The sequence below is a fragment of the Salmo salar genome, chromosome ssa15 (genome assembly GCF_905237065.1).
Source record: "Salmo salar chromosome ssa15, Ssal_v3.1, whole genome shotgun sequence".
NCBI classification, from domain to species: domain Eukaryota; kingdom Metazoa; phylum Chordata; class Actinopteri; order Salmoniformes; family Salmonidae; genus Salmo; species Salmo salar.
Genome location: NC_059456.1, coordinates 1,413,363 through 1,438,496, shown reverse-complemented (window position 1 = coordinate 1,438,496; position 25,134 = coordinate 1,413,363). Strand labels below are relative to the sequence as shown.

Sequence of the window (25,134 nt, the reverse complement as noted above, 5' to 3'; positions counted from 1 at the left end):
AATTGGTTAGGTTACTAACGTTAGCTCATCTGATGTTGTCACGTTAACTAGCTGTCTGACTTAATTAGCCAGCTAATTTTCACACCATGAACTCAATTATTTGATCAGCTAAGTTGGCTAATGTTGCTCAACAGTTCTCTGGCTAGCTAACGGATAATTTGATCCAGCTAGCAAGATACTTAACAATGCTAACAATTCTTGTTTCACCACACTTGCTCCCTCACTTCAAAATTTCCAAATGTCAGTTGTTTTTCGGGTTACAGCTCATGAAGTATGCTTCATCACCTTCTCACCCCCCGTCGTCAGGCTTCTCACCTACCTCTTCATTATCGTTCAGGGGACGCGGTGCTGTAACTGGCAAACTGCCTTTCCACTCTCAGCTGTCTTTCCAGAGTGCACGCTGATGCTGTACCTAGCAAGTTGTATGTCTCTTCTCTCTTCAGTCGCGTGCTGCATTCTGTTATGTGAACGATTGGCTGAGCCTTGGATACAGCCAGTATTGCTCCAAACGCACATCACTCGTTCGCTTACTGCCAATAGTGATCCAAAGACAGGTTAAAGGAGACAGGTTAAAGAAGGATTTTTAAGCCTTGAGACATGGATTGTGTATGTGTGCTTTTACAAAATGTTATGCTGTTTTGAAATGAAACACAATACCTTGCTCTTGTTAAAGCTTTAAGAATTGAGCCACTGACCTCATTTCAAGATGGCTGCTACCTACATTCCGGTTAGGGTTGTGAAGCATAAATAAAATAAACACGTTGATACACACCGCTGATACACACCGAAAGCCGGTGACCTGCCACTGACAACCGACCCAGACATCACCGGCCCCCATGCGCTTCTCTATCGCTCTTCACATTCAACGAGAGACAGACAACAATATAGTTGTGCGGGTGGGCTGGTGGGGGCGTCCGCGGCCATGGAGGGAGCATCTAAGTCCCCGGCAGAGGCGGGAAATGTTTGTTCCTTTGGACTGTTGGCGTGCAGCAGTGAAAATTTGTTTGAATCTGCTGGGGACTCGCGTGCTATTAAATTTATAATCTGCCACGTTTGTTGTTGTCACGGGTAAATGTCCGATGGATACCTCAATTTGTGAAAAGGGTTATTACTCTACATGAAGAAATAAAACATTTGACCAGGCGTCTTGAACTGAATAAGGATTCTATGAGACTATAAGCACCTTTAAATGCTTCCTATCAAAACATCCAACAGGATGATAATGGGGCCTTCCTGGAATATGAGCTTTGGAGCACCTTAAATAAAATTTTGGGCAAAAAGGCAAACTCTGCTCCCTCATTCATTGAATCAGATGGCTCATCACAAAACCCACTGATATTGCCAACTACTTTTATGATTTTTTCATTGGCAAGATTAGAAAACTTAGGCATGACATGCCATTAACAAACGCTGACACTGCACATCCAAGTATATCTGACCAAATTATAAAAGACAAGCATTGTAATTTTGAATTCCGTAAAGTAAGTGTGGAAGATGTGAAACAATTATTGTTGTCTATCACCAATGACAAACCACTGGGGTCTGACAATTTGGATAGAAAATTAGGATAATAGGGGACGATATTGCCACTTATATCTTCAATTTAAGCCTACCATAAAGTGTGTGCTCTCAGGCCTGGTGTCAGTCGTTGCTAGGAGTGGTGGTAGGAGTCAGGCGCAGAGAGCAGAGGTGAGGAACTGTGTGTTTATTCAATAAAAACACAACACGATCGACGCCAACACAACGGGCGTGAAAAATGCAAAGTGCCCAAACAACAGGTGCACAGCATGCATGAAAATAGAACAGTAGTAGATCGCCAGCACATCCAAATACAAAACACAACCTGACGCTAAATAATCCCGCACAACACTGGGCGGGCTAACCCGGCTTAAATAACCAAAATCAAAAGACAAATGAGGAACAGGTGCAACCAATAAGACAAACCAAACGAAAAAGAAAAAAGGATCAGCGGCGGCTAGTAGGTCGGCGACGACGACCGCCGAGCGCCGCCCGAGCAGGCAGGGGAGCCACCTTCGGTGGGATTCGTGACACCTGGAGGGAAGCAAAAGTTATTCCCCTACCTAACAATAGTAAAGCCCCCTTAACTGGCTCAAACAGCCGCCCAATCAGTCTGTAACCCTTTGGAAACTTTTGGAAAAAATAGTGTTTGACCAGATACAATGCTATTTTATAGTAAACAAATTGACAACAGACTTTCAGCATGCTTATAGGGAAGGACATTCAACAAGCACTTACCCAAATGACTGATGATTGGCTGAGAGAAATTGATGATACAAAGATTGTGCTGTGTTAGACTTCAGTGCGGCTTTTGACGTTATCGATCATAGTCTGTGGCTGGAAAAACTCATGTGTTATGGCTTTACACCCCCTGTTATATTGTGGATAAAGAGTTACCTGTCTAACAGAACTCAGAGGGTGTTCTTTAATGGAAGTCTCTCCAACAAAATCCAGGTAGAATCAGGAATTCCCCAGGGAAGCTGTCTAGGCCTCTTTCAATCTTTACTAACAACATGCCACTGGCTTTGAGTAAAGCCAGTGTGTCTATGTATGCAGATGACTCAACACTATACATGTCAGCTACCACAGCGACACTTAACATAGAGCTGCAGTTAGTTTCAGAAATGTGTGGCAAGGAATAAGTTAGTCCTAATATTTCAAAAACTAAAAGCATTGTATTTGGGACAAATCAGTCACTACTAAACCCTAAACCTCAACTAAATCTTGTAATGATTAATGTGGAAATTGAGCAAGTTGAGGAGACTAAACAGCTTGGAGTAACCCTGGATTGCAACTGTCATGGTCAAAACATATTGATACAACAGTAACGAGGAAGGGGAGAAGTCTGTCTATAATAAAGAGCTGCTCTGCATTCGTAACAGCACTATCAACAAGGTAGGTCCTACAGGCCCTAATTTTGTTGCACCTGGACTACAGTTTTTAGAAAAATTGCAATTGGTACAGAACAGGGCAGCACGGCTGGCCCTTGGATGTTCACAGAGAGCTAACATGAATAATATGCATGTACATTTCTCCTGGCTCAAAGTGGAGGAGAGATTGACTTTATCACTACTTGTATTTGTGAGAGGTATTGACATGTTAAATGCACCGAGCTGTCTGTTTGAACTACTGGCACACAGCTCGGACACCCATGCATACCCCACAAGACATGCCACCAGAGGTCTCTTCACAGTCCCCAAGTCCAGAACAGACAATGGGAGGCGCACAGTACTACATAGAGCCATGACAACATGGAACTCTATTCCACATTAAGTAACTGATGCAAGCAGTAAAATTAGATTTCAAAAACAGATAAAAATACACCTTATAGAACAGCGGGGACTGTGAAGCAACACAAACATAGGAACAGACACATGCATACAAACACACAATAACATACTGTCAGAAGAATTTTCTATCCCAATGATAATAACTAACAATCAATAAGCTTTGACTAATCCCCAAGGTTTGTAAGACACTGGGTTAATAATAATTAGGCAAAGACTCAGCTTCTGCAAAATGGTCTGTACAGTTTATTCAGAGAACGTTCTGAAGTCCATTATACAAAGACATTCATTTTATGCTCACCCCCTACTTACGCACATACAGTGGGGGGAAAAAGTATTTAGTCAGCCACCAATTGTGCAAGTTCTCCCAATTAAAAAGATGAGAGAGGCCTGTAATTTTCATCAGAGGTACATGTCAGCTATGACAGACAAAATGAGAAAAAAAAATCCAGAAAATCACATTGTAGGATTTGGTAATCGTTTATCAGTTAAAAGACCTGTACAACAAACATCACAGACAAGAAAATAACATCTTCCACACGGGGGGACCTAGTGAATGACCTGCAGAGAGCTGGGACCAAAGTAACAAAGCCTACCATCAGTAACACACTACGCCGCCAGGGACTCAAATCCTGCAGTGCCAGATGTGTCCCCCTGCTTAAGCCAGTACATGTCCAGGCCCGTCTGATGATTGCTAGAGAGCATTTGGATGATCCAGAAGAGGATTGGGAGAATGTCATATGGTCAGATGAAACCAAAATATAACTTTTTGGTAAAAACTAAACTCGTCGTGTTTGGAGGACAAAGAATGCTGAGTTGCATCCAAAGAACACCATACCTACTGTGAAGCATGGGGGTGGAAACATCATGCTTTGGGGCTGTTTTTCTGCAAAGGGACCAGGACGACTGATCCGTGTAAAGGAAAGAATGAGTGGGGCCATGTATCGTGAGATTTTGAGTGAAAACCTCCTTCCATCAGCAAGGGCATTGAAGATGAAACATGGCTGGGTCTTTCAGCATGACAATGATCCCAAACACACCGCCCGGGCAACAAAGGAGTGGCTTCGTAAGAAGCATTTCAAGGTCCTGGAGTGGCCTAGCCAGTCTCCAGATCTCAACCCCATAGAAAATCTTTGGAGGGAGTTGAAAGTCAGTGTTGCCCAGCGACAGCCCCAAAACATCACTGCTCTAGAGGAGATCTGCATGGCGGAATGGGCCAAAATACCAGCAACAGTGTGTGAAAACCTTGTGAAGACTTACAGAAAACGTTTGACCTGTGTCATTGCCAACAAAGGGTATATAACAAAGTATTGAGATAGACTTTTATTATTGACCAAATACTTATTTTCCATCATAATTTGCAAATAAATTCATTAAAAATCCTACAATGTGATTTTCTGGATTTTTTTTCTCATTTTGTCTGTCATTGTTGAAGTGTACCTATGATGAAAATTACAGGCCTCTCTCATCTTTTTAAGTGGGAGAACTTGCACAATTGGTGGCTGACTAAATACTTTTTTCCCCCACTGTACCTCCACACAAACAGTAATGTCCTACACACATACATACACACGAACAGTAGGTGAGTTGTATCCCTCTCCAGAGTTCTCACCACTGTTAATCACTACCCAGCGCTGTCTGTTCCTTTCCCCCGAGATTAGAGGAACCTTGAGAGTTACTCCCTTTCTCCTCATAAGTTTCTCAAAGTTTCTCGCTAGGTCGGGTCAAACACAGTCTAATTGTTCTCGTTATTTTCTTAGGCACACTAATACACACATTTCTCTTCCTCCCGGGTCTCTCCTAGACCTTATGGGACTTACATTTAGTACTTTAATTATTCATTATACATGCTACATAACTAACTAATTACTAATTAGTTACGTTTCAGGGCTGGATTCTTTAATCATTTACCTTTAAACCAATTATTCCCTTATCACATACCCACTATACGGAGATGTACACATGTATTTTGTGTTATATAGTTGAAGTCGGAAGTTTACATACACATAGGTTGGAGTCATTAAAACTCGTTTTTCAACCACTCCACACATTTCTTGTTAACAAACATAGTTTTGGCAAGTTGGTTAGGACATCTACTTTCAACATGAGACAAGTACTTTTTCCAACAATTGCTTACAGACAGATTATTTCATTTATAATTCACTCTATCACAATTCCAGTGGGTCAGAAGTTTACATACATAAAGTTGACTGTGCCTTTAAACAGCTTGGAAAATTCCAGAAAATTACATCATGGCTTTAGAAGCCTCTGATAGGCTAATTGACATCATTTGAGTCAATTGGAGGTATACCTGTGGATGTATTTCAGGCCTACCTTCAAACTCAGTGCCTCTTTGCTTGAAATCATGGGAAAATCTAAAGAAATCAGCCAAGAAACAAAATTGTAGACCTCCACAAGTCTGGTTCATCCTTGGGAGCAATTTCCAAACACCTGAAGATACCACGTTCATCTGTACAAACAATAGTACGCAAGTATAAACACCATGGGACCACGCAGCCGTCATACCACTCAGGAAGGAGACGCATTCTGTCTCCTAGAGATTAACGTACTTTGGTGGGAAAAGTGCAAATCAAACCCAGAACAGCAGCAAAGGACCTTGTGAAGATGCTGGAGGAAACAGGTACAAAATTATCTATATCCACAGTATGTCGACATAACCTGAAAGGCCGCTCAGCAAGGAAGAAGCCACTGCACATGGGGACAAAGATTGTACTTTTTGGAGAAATGTCCTCTGGTCTGATGAAACGAAAATAGAACTGTTTGGCCATAATGACCATCGTTATGTTTGGAGGAAAAAGAGAGAGGCATGCAAATATTTCAGGGTACATTGTACTTTATCAGAGAGGAAGAGGTCGAAGTGAGAGGGATAACTATCGTTATTTTCGCTCCCAAGCGAGGAGTTTTGAGGCAGTGTTGAATTTGGTTAGCAAATAAATAATGACTTATTTGCTACGTGTGGGTTATTTGATCGAATAGAAGTTTTGTGATGCTTAGGTTGTTATGAGTGTACTGACATCCCGGAAACCTTTCGAAAAAATACTTTATATTTGTCAACAGTGTGCGCAACTAGTTAACTGAAGTCAGGTGCAGGAGAGCAGAGATGAGTGAACAGGCACACTTTATTTGGCAGAAGGAAAACAGTCGGCAGGAGTCGTGACAATATTGGAGTTGTGCCAATATTCTTATCATAAAAACACCTTCCCGTGTGTGCCAAAATGTATTTTTGTGCTGCTAAAACGTGCTCCTTGTAATAATGTCAGCATAAAGCCCTGAATGTGCTCCTTGTAATAATGTCAGCGTAAAGCCCTGAATGTGCTCCTTGTAATAATGTCAGCGTTAAGCCCTGAATGTGCTCCTTGTAATAATGTCAGTGTAAAGTGCTGAATTTTGCACGTCCCATGTAATGTAGTCTAAGTGATAACAATGAGGCAAAATCCAGCCTTATTATTGTTCTGGGATATTCATTTATTTTCTTTAGCATGTTTCATACAGCAGCCACATGTCATTTATTTTTCAAGATCATTTGGGTCGTGGGCTATTTAAATACTTTTCTGTTTTGAAGAACAAACATCAAACATTGGGACAATTCATATCTTGCAGTAAAAGACTAAATAAGATCTTCATCTCAAGAGAAGACAGGTTAAACGTTAAAAAGGTTTAATGTTATTTTATGTAGAAAATAGTTCTGATCATACAGGCCTAGATGATATCCAAAACAACTAACAATACACTCAATTTAAACATTTTCAGTAATTAAAACTGTAAAGTCATGTCCTTCTACACACAATACCACAACTAATTCCAATCTGGGAGGTACATTTGATGAAGTATTCAATAATCTTGCTGTGTATTTCAGATGGAATCAAGGCATTAGAATGAACTAGATGCCACCAAAATATAGGTTGACCGCCAACATTTTTCAAACCCTGCTCGGGGAGGCCTGACTGGCTACTTTTTCTATTTGGCTGGCTATTCCAGGTATTTGTTGAAAAAAAACTGTTTTTAACTTATTTACAGGTATTGAATTATAAAACAAAAGATGGCAAACAAAGGATACATACATTTCAACAAATTCATACCCGAGACTCCCAGAACAGAATTTGACAGTGAACGCAGACGATTCCGAGGAGAATTTAACTTTTCAAACAATGGAGAAGGGCAGAAATATTATCCTGGCTCAACATAAACCATTGACTCAGCTAGCTCCCTGTCGATGTATTTAAATCTGAACTGTCTGACAGTATGACTGTTGTTCTGACAGTATCTGTCCCTCTAGAACATTCCACTAGAAATATGTTTCTATCCAGTTCCACACAGGCCCGTTGGCCCATCAGGACTGAGATCTTCCAGCAGTGAAAGAGAAAAGAGCAGAGCTCCACCACTGACACAGATTTACAGTCTAGAGAAAGAACTCTGACTCTCTAAACATCTGTCCCACAAAGTAATCCCTGTCTACTATGCCTCCAAAACAGTCTGTAGGCCAGGAACATCACCAGAGACACTGACCACTGATCAGTCTAATCCCTGTCTACTATGCCTCCAAAACAGTCTGTAGGCCAGGAACATCACCAGACAGAGACACTGACCACTGATCAGTCTAATCCCTGTCTACTATGCCTCCAAAACAGTCTGTAGGCCAGGAACATCACCAGACAGAGACACTGACCACTGATCAGTCTAATCCCTGTCTACTATGCCTCCAAAACAGTCTGTAGGCCAGGAACATCACCAGACAGAGACACTGACCACTGATCAGTCTAATCCCTGTCTACTATGCCTCCAAAACAGTCTGTAGCCCAGGAACATAACCAGACAGAGACACTGACCACTGATCAGTCTAAAGCCTGATGTCCATGGACTAATTGAAAAGGCACACTATAAGACCGACCTTAACAGTGCTGTGCCGGCTTGGATATTTTATTTTCGTATTGTCCTTTCAGCACGGTTCCAGAAACTATGGTGGATACATATCCAGGCCAGACCAGTGCAGCTCTACTGTGTGAATCAAACACAAGATTTAGTTTGGGAGAGATAAGACATCAGAGAGATACCCACTAACGTCTGTTTTAGCCATAGAGGTAGAATGACTGGAGCAATGCCCCTCAGACCATCGCAATGTGACAGGATCACTCATGGGAACACTCAATATGGCCGCCGGTCCATCCATCACAGAACATCGACTGGAATGGGATTCCCCATTGTAGTAAACATATTTCTATGGTTTTAGTTGTGTTTAGCTCGCCCATTAAAACAAAATCTTATTTTTTATCCTAGATAAAATTGAGGGAAACAGAATAATGAATCCTGGGTTTGGACTAATTTCCATTGAAATAAGAGTGGTTGCATGTGTCTGTTGTTTACAATGTCTGTAGCATGTTTAACTGGCCATCTTAATTTGAAAAAGACACAAGCTGTTTATTAATGATGGTGTTTCTCAATAGGTCCCAACAGGTTTATCATAACAGGTTATAACTGCTCAATTAGACATGTTTGATCACAATAAGATGGTCATTGTTTAGAAGTGAACACAGGAAAACTCCAAACGTGAAGTAGGATGTGAATTCAGGAAAAAACTTCAGCTGTAACGAGAAAGTAATCATAACCAACTGAAATGACGTGGCGACGTTTTCCTTTCCTTCAGCTACAGACCAAACCGACACATCCGTTCACGTGTGTATTCATATACACATTCACACAAATAAAACACTGTATCATCGACATATACAATTAATGTCCTCTATATTATATCGCAGATATAAATGGACGTTATGGTATTGGTGCATAAATCCATTTGGTTCTGTTTCCGAGCTAAATCCTAACTTGAAATCTGGCCACACAAGAGGTTTTACTTTTTATTTTTCAGACGTGTGATTAAGTACATGGATGTAGTATGCTGTGCAGGAGAATGGACAAGTTGGGACAGACATCTGAAGTGGTACCCTATTTCCTATATAGTGCACTACCTTTGGCTCTATTGGGAATTGGGACGTGGCCCAGGTCAGGAGTGTACTAGTGTGGTCAGGTCCAGGTTCATGTTGTAGATGATAGAGAACTCTCTAGAGAGGAGCTGGTGGAGACCCATGCCGTCGTGGTAGTAGACCCAGCGCTCTCCTGTCCAGTCATAACGCTTCGGACCACTGGAGGACACAGAAAGGGGGATATGAGGCTAGGGTTGAAAACACCTAAATAGCTATGAAAAACACCTGAATCGCTATGAACTGACTGGTCAAACATTTACTAGCACATAAATGTATGAACTATTTTCAATCAAATGTATGTAATAGTGAATCAAATGTATGTAATATATTATACTGAACAAAAATATAAAACGCAACATGCTACAATTTTAAAGATTTTGCTGAGTTACAGTTCATATAAAGGAAATCAGTCAATTGAAATAAATTCATTAGGCCATAATCTATGGATTTCACATGACTAGGAATTCAGATATGCATCTGTTGGTCACCCTTAAAAAAATGGGCCTCAGGATCTCGTCACAGTATCTCTGTGCATTCAAATTGCCATCGATAAAATGCAATTCTGTTTGTTGTCCGTAGCTTATGCCTGTCCATACCATAACCTCACCATATTGCAAACTGTTCACAAGAGCTCGCCCACACGACGCCATACACGTGGTCTGCGGTCGGGAGGCCGGTTGGGACATGCTGCCAAATTCTCAAAAACGACATTGGAGGCAGCTTATGATAGAGAAATGAATATTCAGTTCTCTCTAGCAAAAGCTCTGGTGAACATTCCAGCATGCCAATAGCACGCTCTAAAAACTTGAGACATCTGTGGCATTGTGTTGTGTGACAAAACTGCACATTTTAGACTAGCTTTTTATTGTCCCCAGCACAAGGTGCACCTGTGTAATGATCATGCTGTTTAATCAGCTTCTTGATATGCCACACCTGTCAGGTGGATGGGTTATCTTAGCAAAGAATAAATCCTCAATAACAGGGAAGTAAACAAATTTGAGAGAAATAAGCTTATTGTGCATATGAAAAATGTCTGGGATCTTTTATTTCTTTACCATTGGGCCATCAGCACTCTATACTCCTCTGTTAACTGGTCAGGTCTGTGTGCCTGTCGCTAGACCCACTGGTTGACGCTTATTTATAAAACCCTCTTAGGCCTCACTCCCCATTATCTGAGATACCTACTGCAGCCCTCATCCTCCACATACAACATCCATTCTGCCAGTCACATTCTGTTAAAGGTCCCCAGAGCACACACATCCCTGGGTCGCTCCTCTTTTCAGTTCGCTGCAGCTAGCGACTGGAACGAGCTGCAACAAACACTCAAACTGGACAGTTTCATTTCCATCTCTTCATTCAAAGACTCAATCATGGACACTCTTACTGACAGTTGTGGCTGCTTTACGTGATGCATTGTTGTCTCTACCTTCTTGCCCTTTGTTCTGTTGTCTGAGCACAATGATGTTTGTATCATGTTTTGTGCTGCTGCCATGTTGTATTGTCATGTGTTGCTGCTATGCTATGTTGTCGTCTTACGTTTCTCTTTAAGTAGTGTTGTGGTGTCTCTTGTCATGATGCGTGTTTTGTCCTATATTTTCAATCCCAGCCCCCGTCCCTACAGGAGGTCTTTTGGTAGGCCGTCATTTTAAATAACAACTTGCATAGTTAAATAAGTTTAAATAAAATAAAAATGTATTTATTCCAGCTCATGAAACATGGGACCAACACTTTACATGTTGAGTTTTTATTTTTGTCAGTGTAAATAAAAAGTTTATAAATGTATGATACATGAAATAAAAAGTATGTAATGGAGGTGGTGTGTGTATATGTATTTTAACTACCAAATCAATTCAATCAAGCATTGTACACAGCAGAAATAAGCGTCCTGTCCAACACAGACCTGGTAGGAGATGACAGCCAGATCTGTTTGTTAGGAGTCTGTTTGTTGATGACGTATGTTCCATGGTCTCCGCCCACCTTCACTGTCAACACACCACTCTGGAGGGAGGGAGAGAAGAAAACATCAACTGTTGAACTTGACTTAATGTCTATGGCTCATTCTTTCTCTAACTTATTCTAAAAGACAAGTAAGCCTTGTCTGATCTAGAATGATCCATAGGCTCCTGCCCTATCTCCTGCTGATTCTGTGGCATGAGACAACTTGATGTACAAGTACTGTACACCCCCTGGACAGGACGATAGTCTTTAAAGACAAGTCATCCCTCAGATACCTGACCACTGTTATAGTACAAAAAAAGAAGCTTGTTCAGTCTACCTACTATAGCAGCATGTACATATTGGTTATTCAGCCAGACAGGATGCAGAGCAGAGCGTGGCTGGCAGATAGATATACAGCAGTAACACCGCTGTCCTAACACGGCGGCAGCCTGCCAGGACAGCGTCTGAACGCTTCAAATCCCGAAATAATCACAGGAATTCCAGTAACTGCTCTACACAGACACACACACACACACACACCACCAGCCTCACTGATTAAATTAGGTTATATTTCTTTAAATGAATGCCACTGCTGTTTGATGGGATTTGCCCAGCCACAACCCTCTCTTCCATGTCCTCTCCATCTCCTCCCTTCACCACTACTCTGCTCTTCCTCTAAAATATATCATTTTTCCATGTCCTCTCCCTCCTCTTCATCTCCTCCCTTCACCACTACTCTGCTCTTCCTCTAAAATATATAATTTTTCCATTCCTCTACATTCTTCTCACCCTCCTCTCTCCAAAACCCTCCTCTCATTTCCTCTTTCAAAATCCTTCCTCTCCTCTCCTCTCCCCAGGCCAGAGTTGACCTCTAGGTTGCAGCGCTGCACTATTGGCTCATTAACAGGCGTTAATGAATATGTCCCACTCATTAAGGAGATTAAACAGAGTGTTGTGTATCTGGGTTGTCATGGTAGAAATAATCCTATTTCTATAGGCGTTACAGAGAGGGTGGTGGACTGCATTCTATAATGGAGCATGAAGGATTCAATGAGAGAGGATTCCAAAATGGGCTGTTGAGGATTCCATAGTGACATGTCAGGGATATTGTACTGTAAGCCCCTCAAATGGCCTCCTCTTTCAAGGATGAGATGAACAGCCTTGTGATGTCCTCCTAGTCAAACACACCATCTATAGTAATTGAATTCAAGTGCTGCATGACATCAGTGGCGGTCAGTGTCGTTTAAGACGAGGGAGGACCATTTTTTTCATGAGCATGACCTTATTTCTATTACAGCATATTGGATGACTGTCATTCATATTCCATTCACCCAGCTCAATGTAACATCGATAGGTTTAGGCTACTACATGATACTAGAAGGACTTCCGGGTTTGGAGGGGGTAGTCGCACTTCGCTTCGCTCCACAGGTAATATTACATTTCGTTACATTACAACGGTTTGATTTGTTTGATCTGAGCAATTTATTCTTAGCTAGCTACATAGCCGTCTTTGTATCAAAGATAATTGTGTAGTTTAGAGTAATTATCGAGGTTAGCTAGCCAGCCAGCTGTTTTCGGCCTCCTAACTTAGTCAACACTGCTAGCTAGCCAACTAGCCAACTTCTACCGACTAGCAGCACTGTAGAAACTATTACATTACAACGGAACGACTTGATTAGTGTAGTGCTAGCTAGCTACATAGCTGTCTTTGCTGTATTTGTATCTAAGATAATTGTGTAGTTTAGAGTAATTTATCGAGGTTAGCTAGCCAGCCGCGCCGCGACGCCGTTGTCCAGACTTAGTCAACACACCTAGTCTTCATCAAACCCACTGCTAGCTAGCCAACCTTTACTGACTAGCAGCACTGTAGAAACTAATACACTACAACGGAACGATTTGACTAGTGCAGTGTTAGTTGTCTTTGTCATAGTTTGATAACTGTGTAGTTTAGAGTAATTATCGAGGTTAGCTAGCCAGCTATTTTTCGTCGCCCGCGACGCCATAATTGCTTTTGTATCATGATAAGGTGTAGTACTGAAACTATCGAGGTTACCTAGCCAGCACACATTCAAACAAAGTCAACAACGCAGCCACTGCTAGCTAGCCTACTTCACCAGCCAGCAGTACTGTATCATCTTCGTCATTTTAGTCAATAACATTTTTGCAACGTAAGCTTAACTTTCTGTACATTCGAGAAGTGTAGTCCACTTGTCATTCCAATCTCCTTTGCATTAGCGTAGCCTCTTCTGTAGCCTGTCAACTATGTGTCTGTCTATCCCTGTTCTCTCCCCTCTGCACAGGCCACACAAACGCTTCACACCGCATGGCCGCTGCCACTCTAACCTGGTGGTCCCAGCGCGCACGACCCACGTGGAGTTCCAGGTCTCCGGCAGCCTCTGGAACTGCCGGTCTGCGGCCAACAACGCAGAGTTCATCTCAGCCTATGCTACCCTCCAGCACCTCGACTTCTTGGCACTGACGGAAACATGGATTACCACAGATAACACTGCTACTCCTACTGCTCTCTCCTCGTCCGCCCACGTGTTCTCGCATACCCCGAGAGCATCTGGCCAGCGGGGTGGTGGCACTGGAATCCTCATCTCTCCCAAGTGGACATTCTCTCTTTCTCCCCTGACCCATCTGTCTATCTCCTCATTTGAATTCCATGCTGTCACAGTTACCAGCCCTTTCAAGCTTAACATCCTTATCATTTATCGCCCTCCAGGTTCCCTTGGAGAGTTCATCAATGACCTTGACGTCTTGATAAGTTCCTTTCCTGAGGATGGCTCACCTCTCACAGTTCTGGGTGACTTTAACCTCCCCACGTCTACCTTTGACTCATTCCTCTCTGCCTCCTTCTTTCCACTCCTCTCCTCTTTTGACCTCACCCTCTCACATTCTCCCCCTACTCACAAGGCAGGCAATACGCTTGACCTCATCTTTACTAGATGCTGTTCGTCCACTAATCTCATTGCAACTCCCCTCCAAGTCTCCGACCACTACCTTGTATCCTTTTCCCTCTCGCTCTCATCCAACACTTCTCACTCTGCCCCTACTCGGATGGTATTGCGCCGTCCCAACCTTCGCTCTCTCTCTCCCGCTACTCTCTCCTCTTCCATCCTATCATCTCTTCCCTCTGCTCAAACCTTCTCCAACCTATCCCCTGATTCTGCCTCCTCAACCCTCCTCTCCTCCCTTTCTGCATCCTTTGATTCTCTATGTCCCCCATCCTCCAGGCCGGCTCGGTCCTCCCCTCCTGCTCCGTGGCTCGACGACTCATTGCGAGCTCACAGAACAGGGCTCCGGGCAGCCGAGCGGAAATGGAGGAAAACTCGCCTCCCTGCGGACCTGGCATCCTTTCACTCCCTCCTCTCTACATTTTCCTCTTCTGTCTCTGCTGCTAAAGCCACTTTCTACCACTCTAAATTCCAAGCATCTGCCTCTAACCCTAGGAAGCTCTTTGCCACCTTCTCCTCCCTCCTGAATCCTCCTCCCCCTCCCCCCTCCTCCCTCTCTGCGGATGACTTCGTCAACCATTTTGAACAGAAGGTCGACGACATCCGAGCCTCGTTTGCTCAGTCAAATGACACCGCTGGTCCTGCTCACACTGCCCTACCCTGTGCTTTGACCTCTTTCTCCCCTCTCTCTCCAGATGAAATCTCACGTCGTGACGGCCGGCCGCCCAACAACCTGTCCGCTTGACCCTATCCCCTCCTCTCTTCTCCAGACCATTTCCGGAGACCTTATCCCTTACCTCACCTCGCTCATCAACTCATCCTTGACCGCTGGCTACGTCCCTCCCGTCTTCAAGAGAGAGAGTTGCACCCCTTCTGAAAAAACCTACACTCGATCCCTCCGATGTCAACAACTACAGACCAGTATCCCTTCTTTCTTTTCTCTCCAAAACTCTTGAACGTGCCGTCCTTGGCCAGCTCTCCTGCTATCTCTCTCAGAATGACCTTCTCGATCCAAATCAGTCAGGTTTCAAGACTGGTCATTCAACTGAGACTGCTCTTCTGTGTCACGGAGGCTCTCCGCACTGCTAAAGCTAACTCTCTCTCCTCTGCTCTCATCCTCCTAGACCTATATGCTGCCTTTGATACGGTGAACCATCAGATCCTCCTCTCCAACCTCTCCGAGTTGGGCATCTCCGGCGCGGCCCACGCTTGGATTGCGTCCTACCTGACAGGTCGCTCCTACCAGGTGGCGTGGCGAGAATCTGTCTCCGCACCACGTGCTCTCACCACTGGTGTCCCCCAGGGCTCTGTTCTAGGCCCTCTCCTATTCTCGCTATTCACCAAGTCACTTGGCTCGGTCATATCCTCACATGGTCTCTCCTACCATTGCTATGCAGACGACACACAATTAATCTTCTCCTTTCCCCCTTCTGATAACCAGGTGGCGAATCGCATCTCTGCATGTCTGGCAGACATATCAGTGTGGATGACGGATCACCACCTCAAGCTGAACCTCGGCAAGACGGAGCTGCTCTTCCTCCCGGGGAAGGACTGCCCATTCCATGATCTCGCCATCACGGTTGACAACTCCATTGTGTCCTCCTCCCAGAGTGCTAAGAACCTTGGAGTCACCCTGGACAACACCCTGTCGTTCTCTACTAACATCAAGGCGGTGACCCGATCCTGTAGGTTCATGCTCTACAACATTCGCAGAGTACGACCCTGCCTCACACAGGAAGCGGCGCAGGTCCTAATCCAGGCACTTGTCATCTCCCGTCTGGATTACTGCAACTCGCTGTTGGCTGGGCTCCCTGCCTGTGCCATTAAACCCCTACAACTCATCCAGAACGCCGCAGCCCGTCTGGTGTTCAATCTTCCCAAGTTCTCTCACGTCACCCCGCTCCTCCGCTCTCTCCACTGGCTTCCTGTTGAAGCTCGCATCCGCTACAAGACCATGGTGCTTGCCTACGGAGCTGTGAAGGGAACGGCACCTCCGTACCTTCAGGCTCTGATCAGGCCCTACACCCAAACAAGGGCACTGCGTTCATCCACCTCTGGCCTGCTGGCCTCCCTACCTCTGAGGAAGCACAGTTCCCGCTCAGCCCAGTCAAAACTGTTCGCTGCTCTGGCACCCCAATGGTGGAACAAGCTCCCTCACGACGCCAGGACAGCGGAGTCAATCACCACCTTCCGGAGACACCTGAAACCCCACCTCTTTAAGGAATACCTAGGATAGGATAAAGTAATCCTTCTACCCCCCCCCTAAAGATTTAGATGCACTATTGTAAAGTGGTTGTTCCACTGGATATCATAAGGTGAATCCACCAATTTGTAAGTCGCTCTGGATAAGAGCGTCTGCTAAATGACTTAAATGTAAATGTAGAATTTTCCCTGTACCCATCATGAGGTTGCTACAACCTGGCCTATGAATGAAAGTTTACAACGTAGGTAAACACAGTTTGAGAGACATGAGGTGACAGACAGTGACATTCAACAGTGCCTTGCACACATCTAGCTGATATAGGGTGTAATCAGTTGTCCAACAGTTGAAAACGAGAGTTTCTTTTGGACAAATCCAGGTATGTTTATCCCCGTTTTGTTCCGTTTAAGTAATGTTTTTTTCCCCCCCAACAGAATCGGCGGAATGAATACACCCCTGATCACAAGTAAACAGTTCACTCTCATAACAGCCACGTTGTATTCCTTCTCTTCCCTTGTGGACTTCAATGCACAATACATCAGCTATATGTGACCAGCCTACATTGTTGTCACTTTTTTAGCTGAAGTAACATAATACTCAGCATAGCTAATAGAACTAACATGTTACTAAACCCGCTACAATCATGCAGTAACGTTAGTGTACAGTCAGTAAGCACAAACCCCTAGTACTGAGTGTGTACACTCAGTACGAGGGGCTCGTGTGTACACTCAGTACGAGGGGCTCGTGTGTACACTCAGTACGAGGGGCTCGTGTGTACACTCAGTACGAGGGGCTCGTGTGTACACTCAGTACGAGGGGTTAGTTTATTTCTTTCTACGCACCAACCTATTGGCAACAGGGACCTTGATCCAGGAGGGGATTGCATGTCTCTAGATAATCGTTGTGATCGGAGGATAGCTGTGAGGGTTATCGAATCAAGATCAACTTCTCAAGGTCATTAATGATAAAATGTTCATATTTGAAGATGGCAGAAAGGCTAGTCTCTTTGGTACACGACAAGCAGTGGAATGTTAACTAAAGAGACTGGTACTCAGGCTAGAAGGGCTCTGCTGTAACCAAGACGACAAGCAGTGGAATGTTAACTAAAGAGACTGGTACTCAGGCTAGAAGGGCTCTGCTGTAACCAAGACGACAAGCAGTGGAATGTTAACTAAAGAGACTGGTACTCAGGCTAGAAGGGCTCTGCTGTAACCAAGACGACAAGCAGTGGAATGTTAACTAAAGAGACTGGTACTCAGGCTAGAAGGGCTCTGCTGTAACCAAGACGACAAGCAGTGGAATGTTAACTAAAGAGACTGGTACTCAGGCTAGAAGGGCTCTGCTGTAACCAAGACGACAAGCAGTGGAATGTTAACTAAAGAGACTGGTACTCAGGCTAGAAGGGCTCTGCTGTAACCAAGATGCTTGATATTGACATCTAGCCACTTAGCTAGAAATTTCTCAAACCAATGCATAGCTGGAGCTGGATATCATTTATCTTAGATTTCTTATTGTTACACTTAACTCATATTTAGTTAAAAGCAGTGGCGTAGCCCGCACTCCCACAGACCCTGGGTACCCCCAACCCAAACAAATTGTTGGATTTTATAAAAATGTTCAAATGGTAATTGAAAATCATACTATTAAATCACCTCACATGAGAGAGAGAGAGAGAGAGAAACACAGAGACAGAGAGACAGAGAGAGAGAGAGAGAACTATAGATATTTGTGGAGAATTTAACCCAGAGGAAATGTAACAGTACCAACAAACACAGCTGTGGGACTGACAGGCATGCCAGTCCAGTGTGTGACAACGTAGCCAGTGAGCTGGTGTTAGGAGGAGACTGGGAGTGAGTGTGTCAGTCTCCTCCTAACCAGCTCAATGTCTACATTGTCACACACTGGACTGCATGCCTGTCAGTCCCACAGCTGAGTTTGTCCTCTCCAGAGCTTATACAACCCCCTCCCCAAGTGAAATAGATCAACAAAACTGAACAGTAAACATTACACTCACAAAAGTGGCTATGTACAAAAGGACAAATCAATCTACTTACAGGGCATTCGGAAAGTACTCAGACCCCTTGTCCACATTGTTATGTTACAGCCTTATTCTAAAATGTATAAAATAAAAACACAATACCCCATAATGACAAAGCGAAAATATGTTATCTTTGCAAATTCATGAAAAATAAAAAACAAATACCTTATTTACATAAGTTCAGACCATTTACTTTGTGACTGTAAATTGAGCTCAGGTGCATCCTGTTTCCATTCATCATCCTTGATGTTTCTACAACTTGATTGGTGTCCACCTGTGGTAAATTCCATTGATTGGATATGATTTGGAAAGACACACCTGTCTATATAAGGTCCCACAGTTGACAGTGCATGTCAGAGCAAAAACCAAGCCATGAGGTCGAAGGAATTGTGCGTAGAGCTCCGAGACAGGATTGTGTCGAGGCACAGATCTGGGGAAGGGTACCAAAACATTTCTGCAGCATTGAAGGTCCCCAAGAACACAGTGGTCTCCATCATTCTTAAATGGAAGAAGTTTGGAACCACCAGACTCCTCCTAGAGCTGGCCGCCCAGCCAAACTGAGCAGTCAGTGGAGAAGGGCCTTGGTCAGGGAAGTTACCAACAACCCGATGGTAACTCTGACAGAGCTCCAGAGTTCCTCAGTGGAGATGTTTGTCCTTCTGGAAGGTTCTCCCATCTCTGCAGCACTCCACCAATCAGGCCTTTATGATAGAGGCCAGAAGGAAGCCACTCCTCAGTAAAAGGCACGACAGCCCGCTTAGAGTTTGCCAAAAGGCACCTAAAGGACTGACTGTGAGAAACAAGATTCTCTGGTCTGATGAAACCAAGATTGAAGTCTTTGGCCTAAATGCAAAGTGTCACGTCTGGAGGAAACCTGGCACCATCCCTACAGTGAAGCATGTTGGTGGCAGCATCATGCTGTGGGGATGTTTTTCAGCGGCAGGGACTGGGAGACTAGTCAGGATCGAGGGAAAGATGAACAGAGCAAAGTACAGAGAGAGATCCTTGATGAAAACCTGCTCGAGAGCGCTCAGGACCTCAGACTGGGGCGAAGGTTCACCTTCCAACACGACAACGACCCTTAGCACACAGCAAAGACAACACAGAAGTGGCTTCGGGACAAGTTTCTGAATGTCCTTGAGTGGCCCAGCCAGAGCCCGATCCAGAACCCGATCAAACATCTCTGGAGAAACCTGAAAATAGCTGTGCAGCGACACTCCCCATCCAACCTGACAGAGCTTGAGAGGATCTGCAGAGAATAATGGGAGAAACTCCCCAAATACAGATGTGCCAAGCTTTTAGCGTCACACCCAAGAAGACTCAAGGCTGTAATTGCTGTCAAAGTGTAATGTAAAGGTGATTCAACAAAGTACTGGGTAAAGGATCTGAATACTTATGTAAATGATATATACATTTATATATATTTTTTTATACATTTGCAAAAATGTCTAAAAACCTGTTTTTGCTTTGTCATTATGGGGTATTGTGTGTAGATTGAGGGGGGACGATTTAATCCATTTTAGAATAAGGCTGTAACGTAACAAAATGTGGAAAAAGTCAAGGGGTCTGAATACTTTCTGATTGCACTGTAAATATGGGTTGTATTTACAATGGTGCTTGTTCTTTACTGGTTGCCCTTTTCTTGTGGCAACAGGTTACAAATCTGCTGTGATGGCACACCGTGGTATTTCACCCAATAGATAGGGGAGTTTATCAAAATTTGATTCGTTTTCAAATTGTGGGTCTGTGTAATCTGAGAGAAATATGCGTCTCGAATATGGTCATACGATTTGGCAGGAAGTGCAGCTCAGTTTCCACCTCATTTTGTGGGCAGTGTGCACATAGCCTGTCTTCTCTCGAGAGTTGGGTCTACCTACAGAGGCCTCTCTCAATAGCAAGGCTCACTGAGTCTGTACATAGTCAAAGCTTTCCTGAATGTTGAGTCAGTCACAGTGGTCAGGTATTCTGCCACTGTGTACTGTTTAGGGCCAAATAGGATTCCAGTTTTCTATGTTTTTGGAAAATTCTTTCTAATGTGTTAAGTAATTATATATTTTTCTCTCATTATTTGGTTGGGTCTAATTGTGTTGCTGTCCTGGGGCTCTGTGGGGTGTGTTTGTGTTCATGAACAGAGCCCCAGGACCAGCTTTCTTAGGGGGCTCTTTTCCAGGTTAATTTCTCTGTAAGGGAAAGGTGGATACCTAGTCAGTTGTACAACTGAATGCATTCAACTGAAATGCGTCTCCCGCATTTAACCCAACCCCTCTGAATCGGAGAGGTGTGGGGGGCTGACATAATCAACATCCAAGTCTTCGGCGCCCAGGGAACAGTGGGTTAACTGCCTTGCTCAGGGGCAGAATGACAGATTTTTAGCTTGTCAGCTCAGGGATTCGACATGTCGGTTACTGGCCCAACACTCTAACCACTAGGCTACCTGCTCTGTAGGTGATGACTTTGTTATGGAAGGTTTAGGAATCGCTTCCTTTTAGGTGGTTGTAGAATTGAATGGCTCTTTTTTGGATTTTGATAATTAAGAGGGTATCGGCCTTATTCTGCTCTGCATGCATTATTTGGCATTTTACATTGATATACAGTATGTGGCTGTTTTTGCAGCATAATATTTAGAAAATGTAATTTTGGGGTTTAGAAAAATGTCTGCTAAATGCTAACTCCCATTCGTATAAGCTGGTAGCGTAGCTAGCAAACAGAAATAGATGGATGTAGTCAGTCGTTTTTAACTAATGCAGTTGATTGGTGACGAAAACATGAACATGTATTGAGGTTGACATCTATACAGCATTATACTCCGGTTTTTATCCCAACATAGTGTTAAGTACACGTATATACAGTAGCCTAAATGTAGACTAATTTTGATGTCCGTCAATGAGGAGATTCGGGATCTATTACCCCACCGGGGGGATGCGTGGGTGACAATTGTTTCGGTCGAATTCCATCGACCTCTTTACCTCTAACACACTGGATTCATAAACTGTACTGGTAGAGGCAAGATGTCCCCTAGAAGCAGTGATGTCGACAAACACACATCAGCAGTCTGCCAGCCAGACAGTTCTCTGGGCATCAATACATCCTCTAGCTGTCTGGTACAGCACTGACCCAGGTCAAGAGGTCAGCTCATTATCACCATGGACACACTTTTTTCCCCCATAATGTCAGACCAATTTACTCCCATGGATACACACACACACACACACACACACACACCCATCAGTGTATTGACGTGGTGTTTAGTGCCCTGGGCATGTCTGATGATTTGAGGACACTACAATCATTATTTCCTCCCGTGACCTTTGCCCTCAGGAAGTAATTGGCCTGCACGTAACAGCACCATCGCCATCCTATCCTACAGCTCTAATGACTCATGGATCCCTAACAGACATACACTCATCATCATCCACAACTAGACACACAGACCCAGGACGACTCATCATCCACAACTAGACACACAGACCCAGGACGACTCATCATCCACAACTAGACACACAGACCCAGGACGACTCATCATCCACAACTAGACACACAGACCCAGGACGACTCATCATCCACTAGACACACAGACCCAGGACGACTCATCATTCACAAATATTATTTTCTGATGAAGAACTCTGGATAAATGCTGCAAATAGGATTGTCAAACTTCCAATGCAATGACATGCGAGTCAACAGCTACCCCTAGTGGACAAAAGAGAGGAGTACAGAAACAGAGAAACTGGTACAGTATGTACAGTATTTCCCTGGACTTACAGAGAAGACAACGTCATACTCTGACCATTTGTCATTTAGTAGATGATCTTACAATTAGTATACAATCAGAAGCCTACTACTTAGAGAGAAGACAACGTGATGTGTACTGACAGAGAAGAAGACAACGTGATGTGTACTGACAGAGAAGAAGACAACGTGATGTGTACTGACAGAGAAGAAGACAACGTGATGTGTACTGACAGAGAAGAGAACATCAAACTCCGGCCCTGCTAGTGGTCCATCCATCAGATCCTCAAAGTAGTCAGCCAACGAATCCAGAGTCTCATCTGCCAGCTTCTCATAGGCTGCCTCGCTGATCTCACTGGAGAGAGATAAACACACTGGTTCAAAATGAGGGTCAACAACCACAGAGGCTGAATTTGATATGAACTGCATTTGACATGAGAACCGAATGTCCACTGACAAAGTGAGTTAGCCCATCCACAAAGTGAGTTAGCCCATCCACAAAGTGAGTTAGCCCATCCACAAAGTGAAGGAAATAGAATATAGCCTACTGTAGGCCTACATATTGTAGTAGAGATAAATAATGCAGTTACAAAATCCTTCCTGTTGCCATGAGGAGCTCGATGGTGATAGTACACTTTGCTAGCACTTGCTAGCACTCCTCTAGTCTCCCATAGTACCTTTACCTTATCTGAACAGCGTTTTCCTCTGCATGTACTGATGAAGTGACATGTAGGACTCTCCTCTGTTCTCCTCCTGGTCTGCTATCAAGCCACTGTGACAGAAATACACAGATAGGGATATCATTGCATTGTATAGTAAAATTCTGTGGCAAATCATTTTTTATCAGTATGCTATCATAGTTCCCTAGACCACCAGACAGCTGGCAGTCACCAACCCTGGTACTGGATCTTGCACAGCGTGTGCAGGGTTTTGTTCCTGCCCAGCATTACCAACATCTGTTCAACCACTGGCTTGATGATTAGTTCGTTTAATCGTGTTATTAGCGCTGGCGGGAACAAAAAGCCCACTCACCCTGTTGCTCTCCAGGACCAGAGTTGATGACCACTACCCAAGGCCCAGAGTTGATGACCACTACCCAAGGTGATACCCTGGCTGGCTTCTCCCTAGTCACCAAATGTGGCGAGGCCTTCAAAGTGTAAGCAATGCCACTCACATTTACATAAAAATCTTAAAAAAGGAATGTCTCTTGTCTGTTACAAATGTTGAATCTTACTCTGCCAATTAGTAAGTACATTTACCTTTGATGAACACAGGGCACTCCACGATATCACAGGCTTAAATGTGTCATTTGGTGCAGACCGAGTTCTCAGACAGCGAGAGTTTCCCAGGTGCTAAAAATGAGAGAAGGCCATATCTGTTATTGCATAGTGTATGCATGATTCGGCTGATAAACAACACCCGTATATTTAAAGGTGTTATATTTTGGGGGGGGACATTGTAATTTCAGAAAATGTCCATACATCTGCAGCAATAGTGAAATAATAGTGTTTCACAGTATTACTTAACCACCAGTGTTGTGATATTCGCCTATTGATTTCTCCCACCGGTGCAGCATCCATGTCAAAACAGGAAAGGTCTCCTCACTTTGTTCACTCAATTTCAGTTTATGTGAGAAAATAAGCGCTGAATAGTGTAGGGGGGTCATTATACCATCTAAATATTTTTCCAATAATAACAAATATTGTCTTTACAGCTGTTTGAAGAAGGTGGAACAAAACCGAAAGTAAAATCACAAGTCATTCAAAACAAATCTTACTTTCGGTTTTGTTCCACCAACTTCAAACTGCTGTAAATATTAGATACTTTTGTTAATGAAAAAATATTTCTCAGCTATTTATATATGTTACAATGATTCCCTTCACTATTCAGTGATTGTTTTCTCATATAAACTTAAATTGAGCGAACAGTGTAGAATCTTAGGAAATGACTAGGCGAATATCACAACACTGTAAGTAACTTAATACTGTGAAACACTATTATTCCACTATTACTGAAGATATTATGGACATTTTCTGAAATTACAATACTAAATCCCCCACCCCCCCCAAATCCTGTGGCACCTTTAAAAGTCGGTAACTAAGTTTACTTTCCTGTCGATATTTTTGTCTTAAAATTTGAAAATGTCCAACAGCATAAGGACGAACTAACTAGACAAACAGTAACGTTAAGTTTCAATTAGATTTGATTCAACATTCTGCCAAAAGTAAATCTCCCATTTTCGGCCATCTATTTAGCGGCTATAATCCTGCTAGCTAACGTTAGCTGTTACACGATGATTTCAAAACATAGCTAGCGGCGTGGCAAACATTACCTCATTAGACAGATATCTGCTCCCTTGTACACATGTCGTCGTTCTCTGCTCTATTCTATAGCTCTGGTCGCGTATGAATTGATAAATACATCGCTTTTTAATCGATAACCTCTGCATTTTTCGCCTTTCAGTGCTGCTGATCTTGTTATCAACTTGATTGTTTATGTCTGTTCGGGAACCTTCTACTCATGCCTGTTTTAGCGGTTTACCACAGCCAAAAAGTCATAAACCCTGTCTATTTCTTCAATTTCTCTTCCTAAAATGTGATTTTTAACCCTAACCTTAACAACCTGCTAACCTTATGCGTAACATTATCCTTAAATTATGACCAAAAAGCACATGTTTGTTTCATTGCATTTTTGTGATTATAGCCAACATTGACTTTGTGGCTCTGGTAACTAGTGTTAAACGTATTTGGCTACACCGTTATGACGCATGACCGCCACCTGCCAGGCTGGAGTGGGATGGCACATTAGACAACTTTCTCATTTCTTACCGTAGGCACCGAAATAGCAGGGCCCGGGTTCCCAAAAGCATCTAAGGATGTTTTCACACTTGGTTCCTTTCAGACAATTTTGGTGAACTCAGTGCGGTTCGCATATTTTTTTGGGGGGGGTGCATTGTGAACACTCCAAA

At 43.5% G+C, this 25,134-nt stretch overlaps 2 protein-coding genes across 4 annotated transcripts in view; both read right to left on the bottom strand.

Moving 5' to 3' along the window:
- Positions 1–495, bottom strand: part of tjp2b (tight junction protein 2b (zona occludens 2)) — a 237,124-nt gene extending 236,629 nt beyond the window's left edge. The window contains exon 1 of one of the 2 annotated variants that reach the window (XM_045695321.1): positions 320–495. The gene's annotated coding sequence lies outside the window, so the exon portion shown is untranslated. The remainder of the gene's footprint in view (positions 1–319) is intronic. The other variant, XM_045695327.1, reaches the window with a different exon arrangement.
- A 6,275-nt stretch (positions 496–6,770) lies between these two features.
- fxn (frataxin) lies at positions 6,771–24,857 on the bottom strand. Of its 2 annotated transcripts, none has more exons than XM_045695319.1 (6): positions 24,499–24,857; positions 23,426–23,518; positions 22,850–22,938; positions 22,371–22,521; positions 11,205–11,302; positions 6,771–9,463 (listed from the first exon to the last, which is right to left on the bottom strand). In XM_045695319.1, exons 1-6 carry the CDS (start codon positions 24,613–24,615, stop codon positions 9,325–9,327), a joined length of 687 nt encoding a protein of 228 aa, XP_045551275.1. In that variant the 5' UTR covers positions 24,616–24,857; the 3' UTR covers positions 6,771–9,324. The 2 variants fall into 2 exon arrangements, with proteins under 2 accessions (XP_045551275.1, XP_045551276.1); XM_045695320.1 differs by having other exon boundaries at positions 22,401–22,521; positions 24,499–24,845.
- Positions 24,858–25,134: the final 277 nt, after the last annotated feature.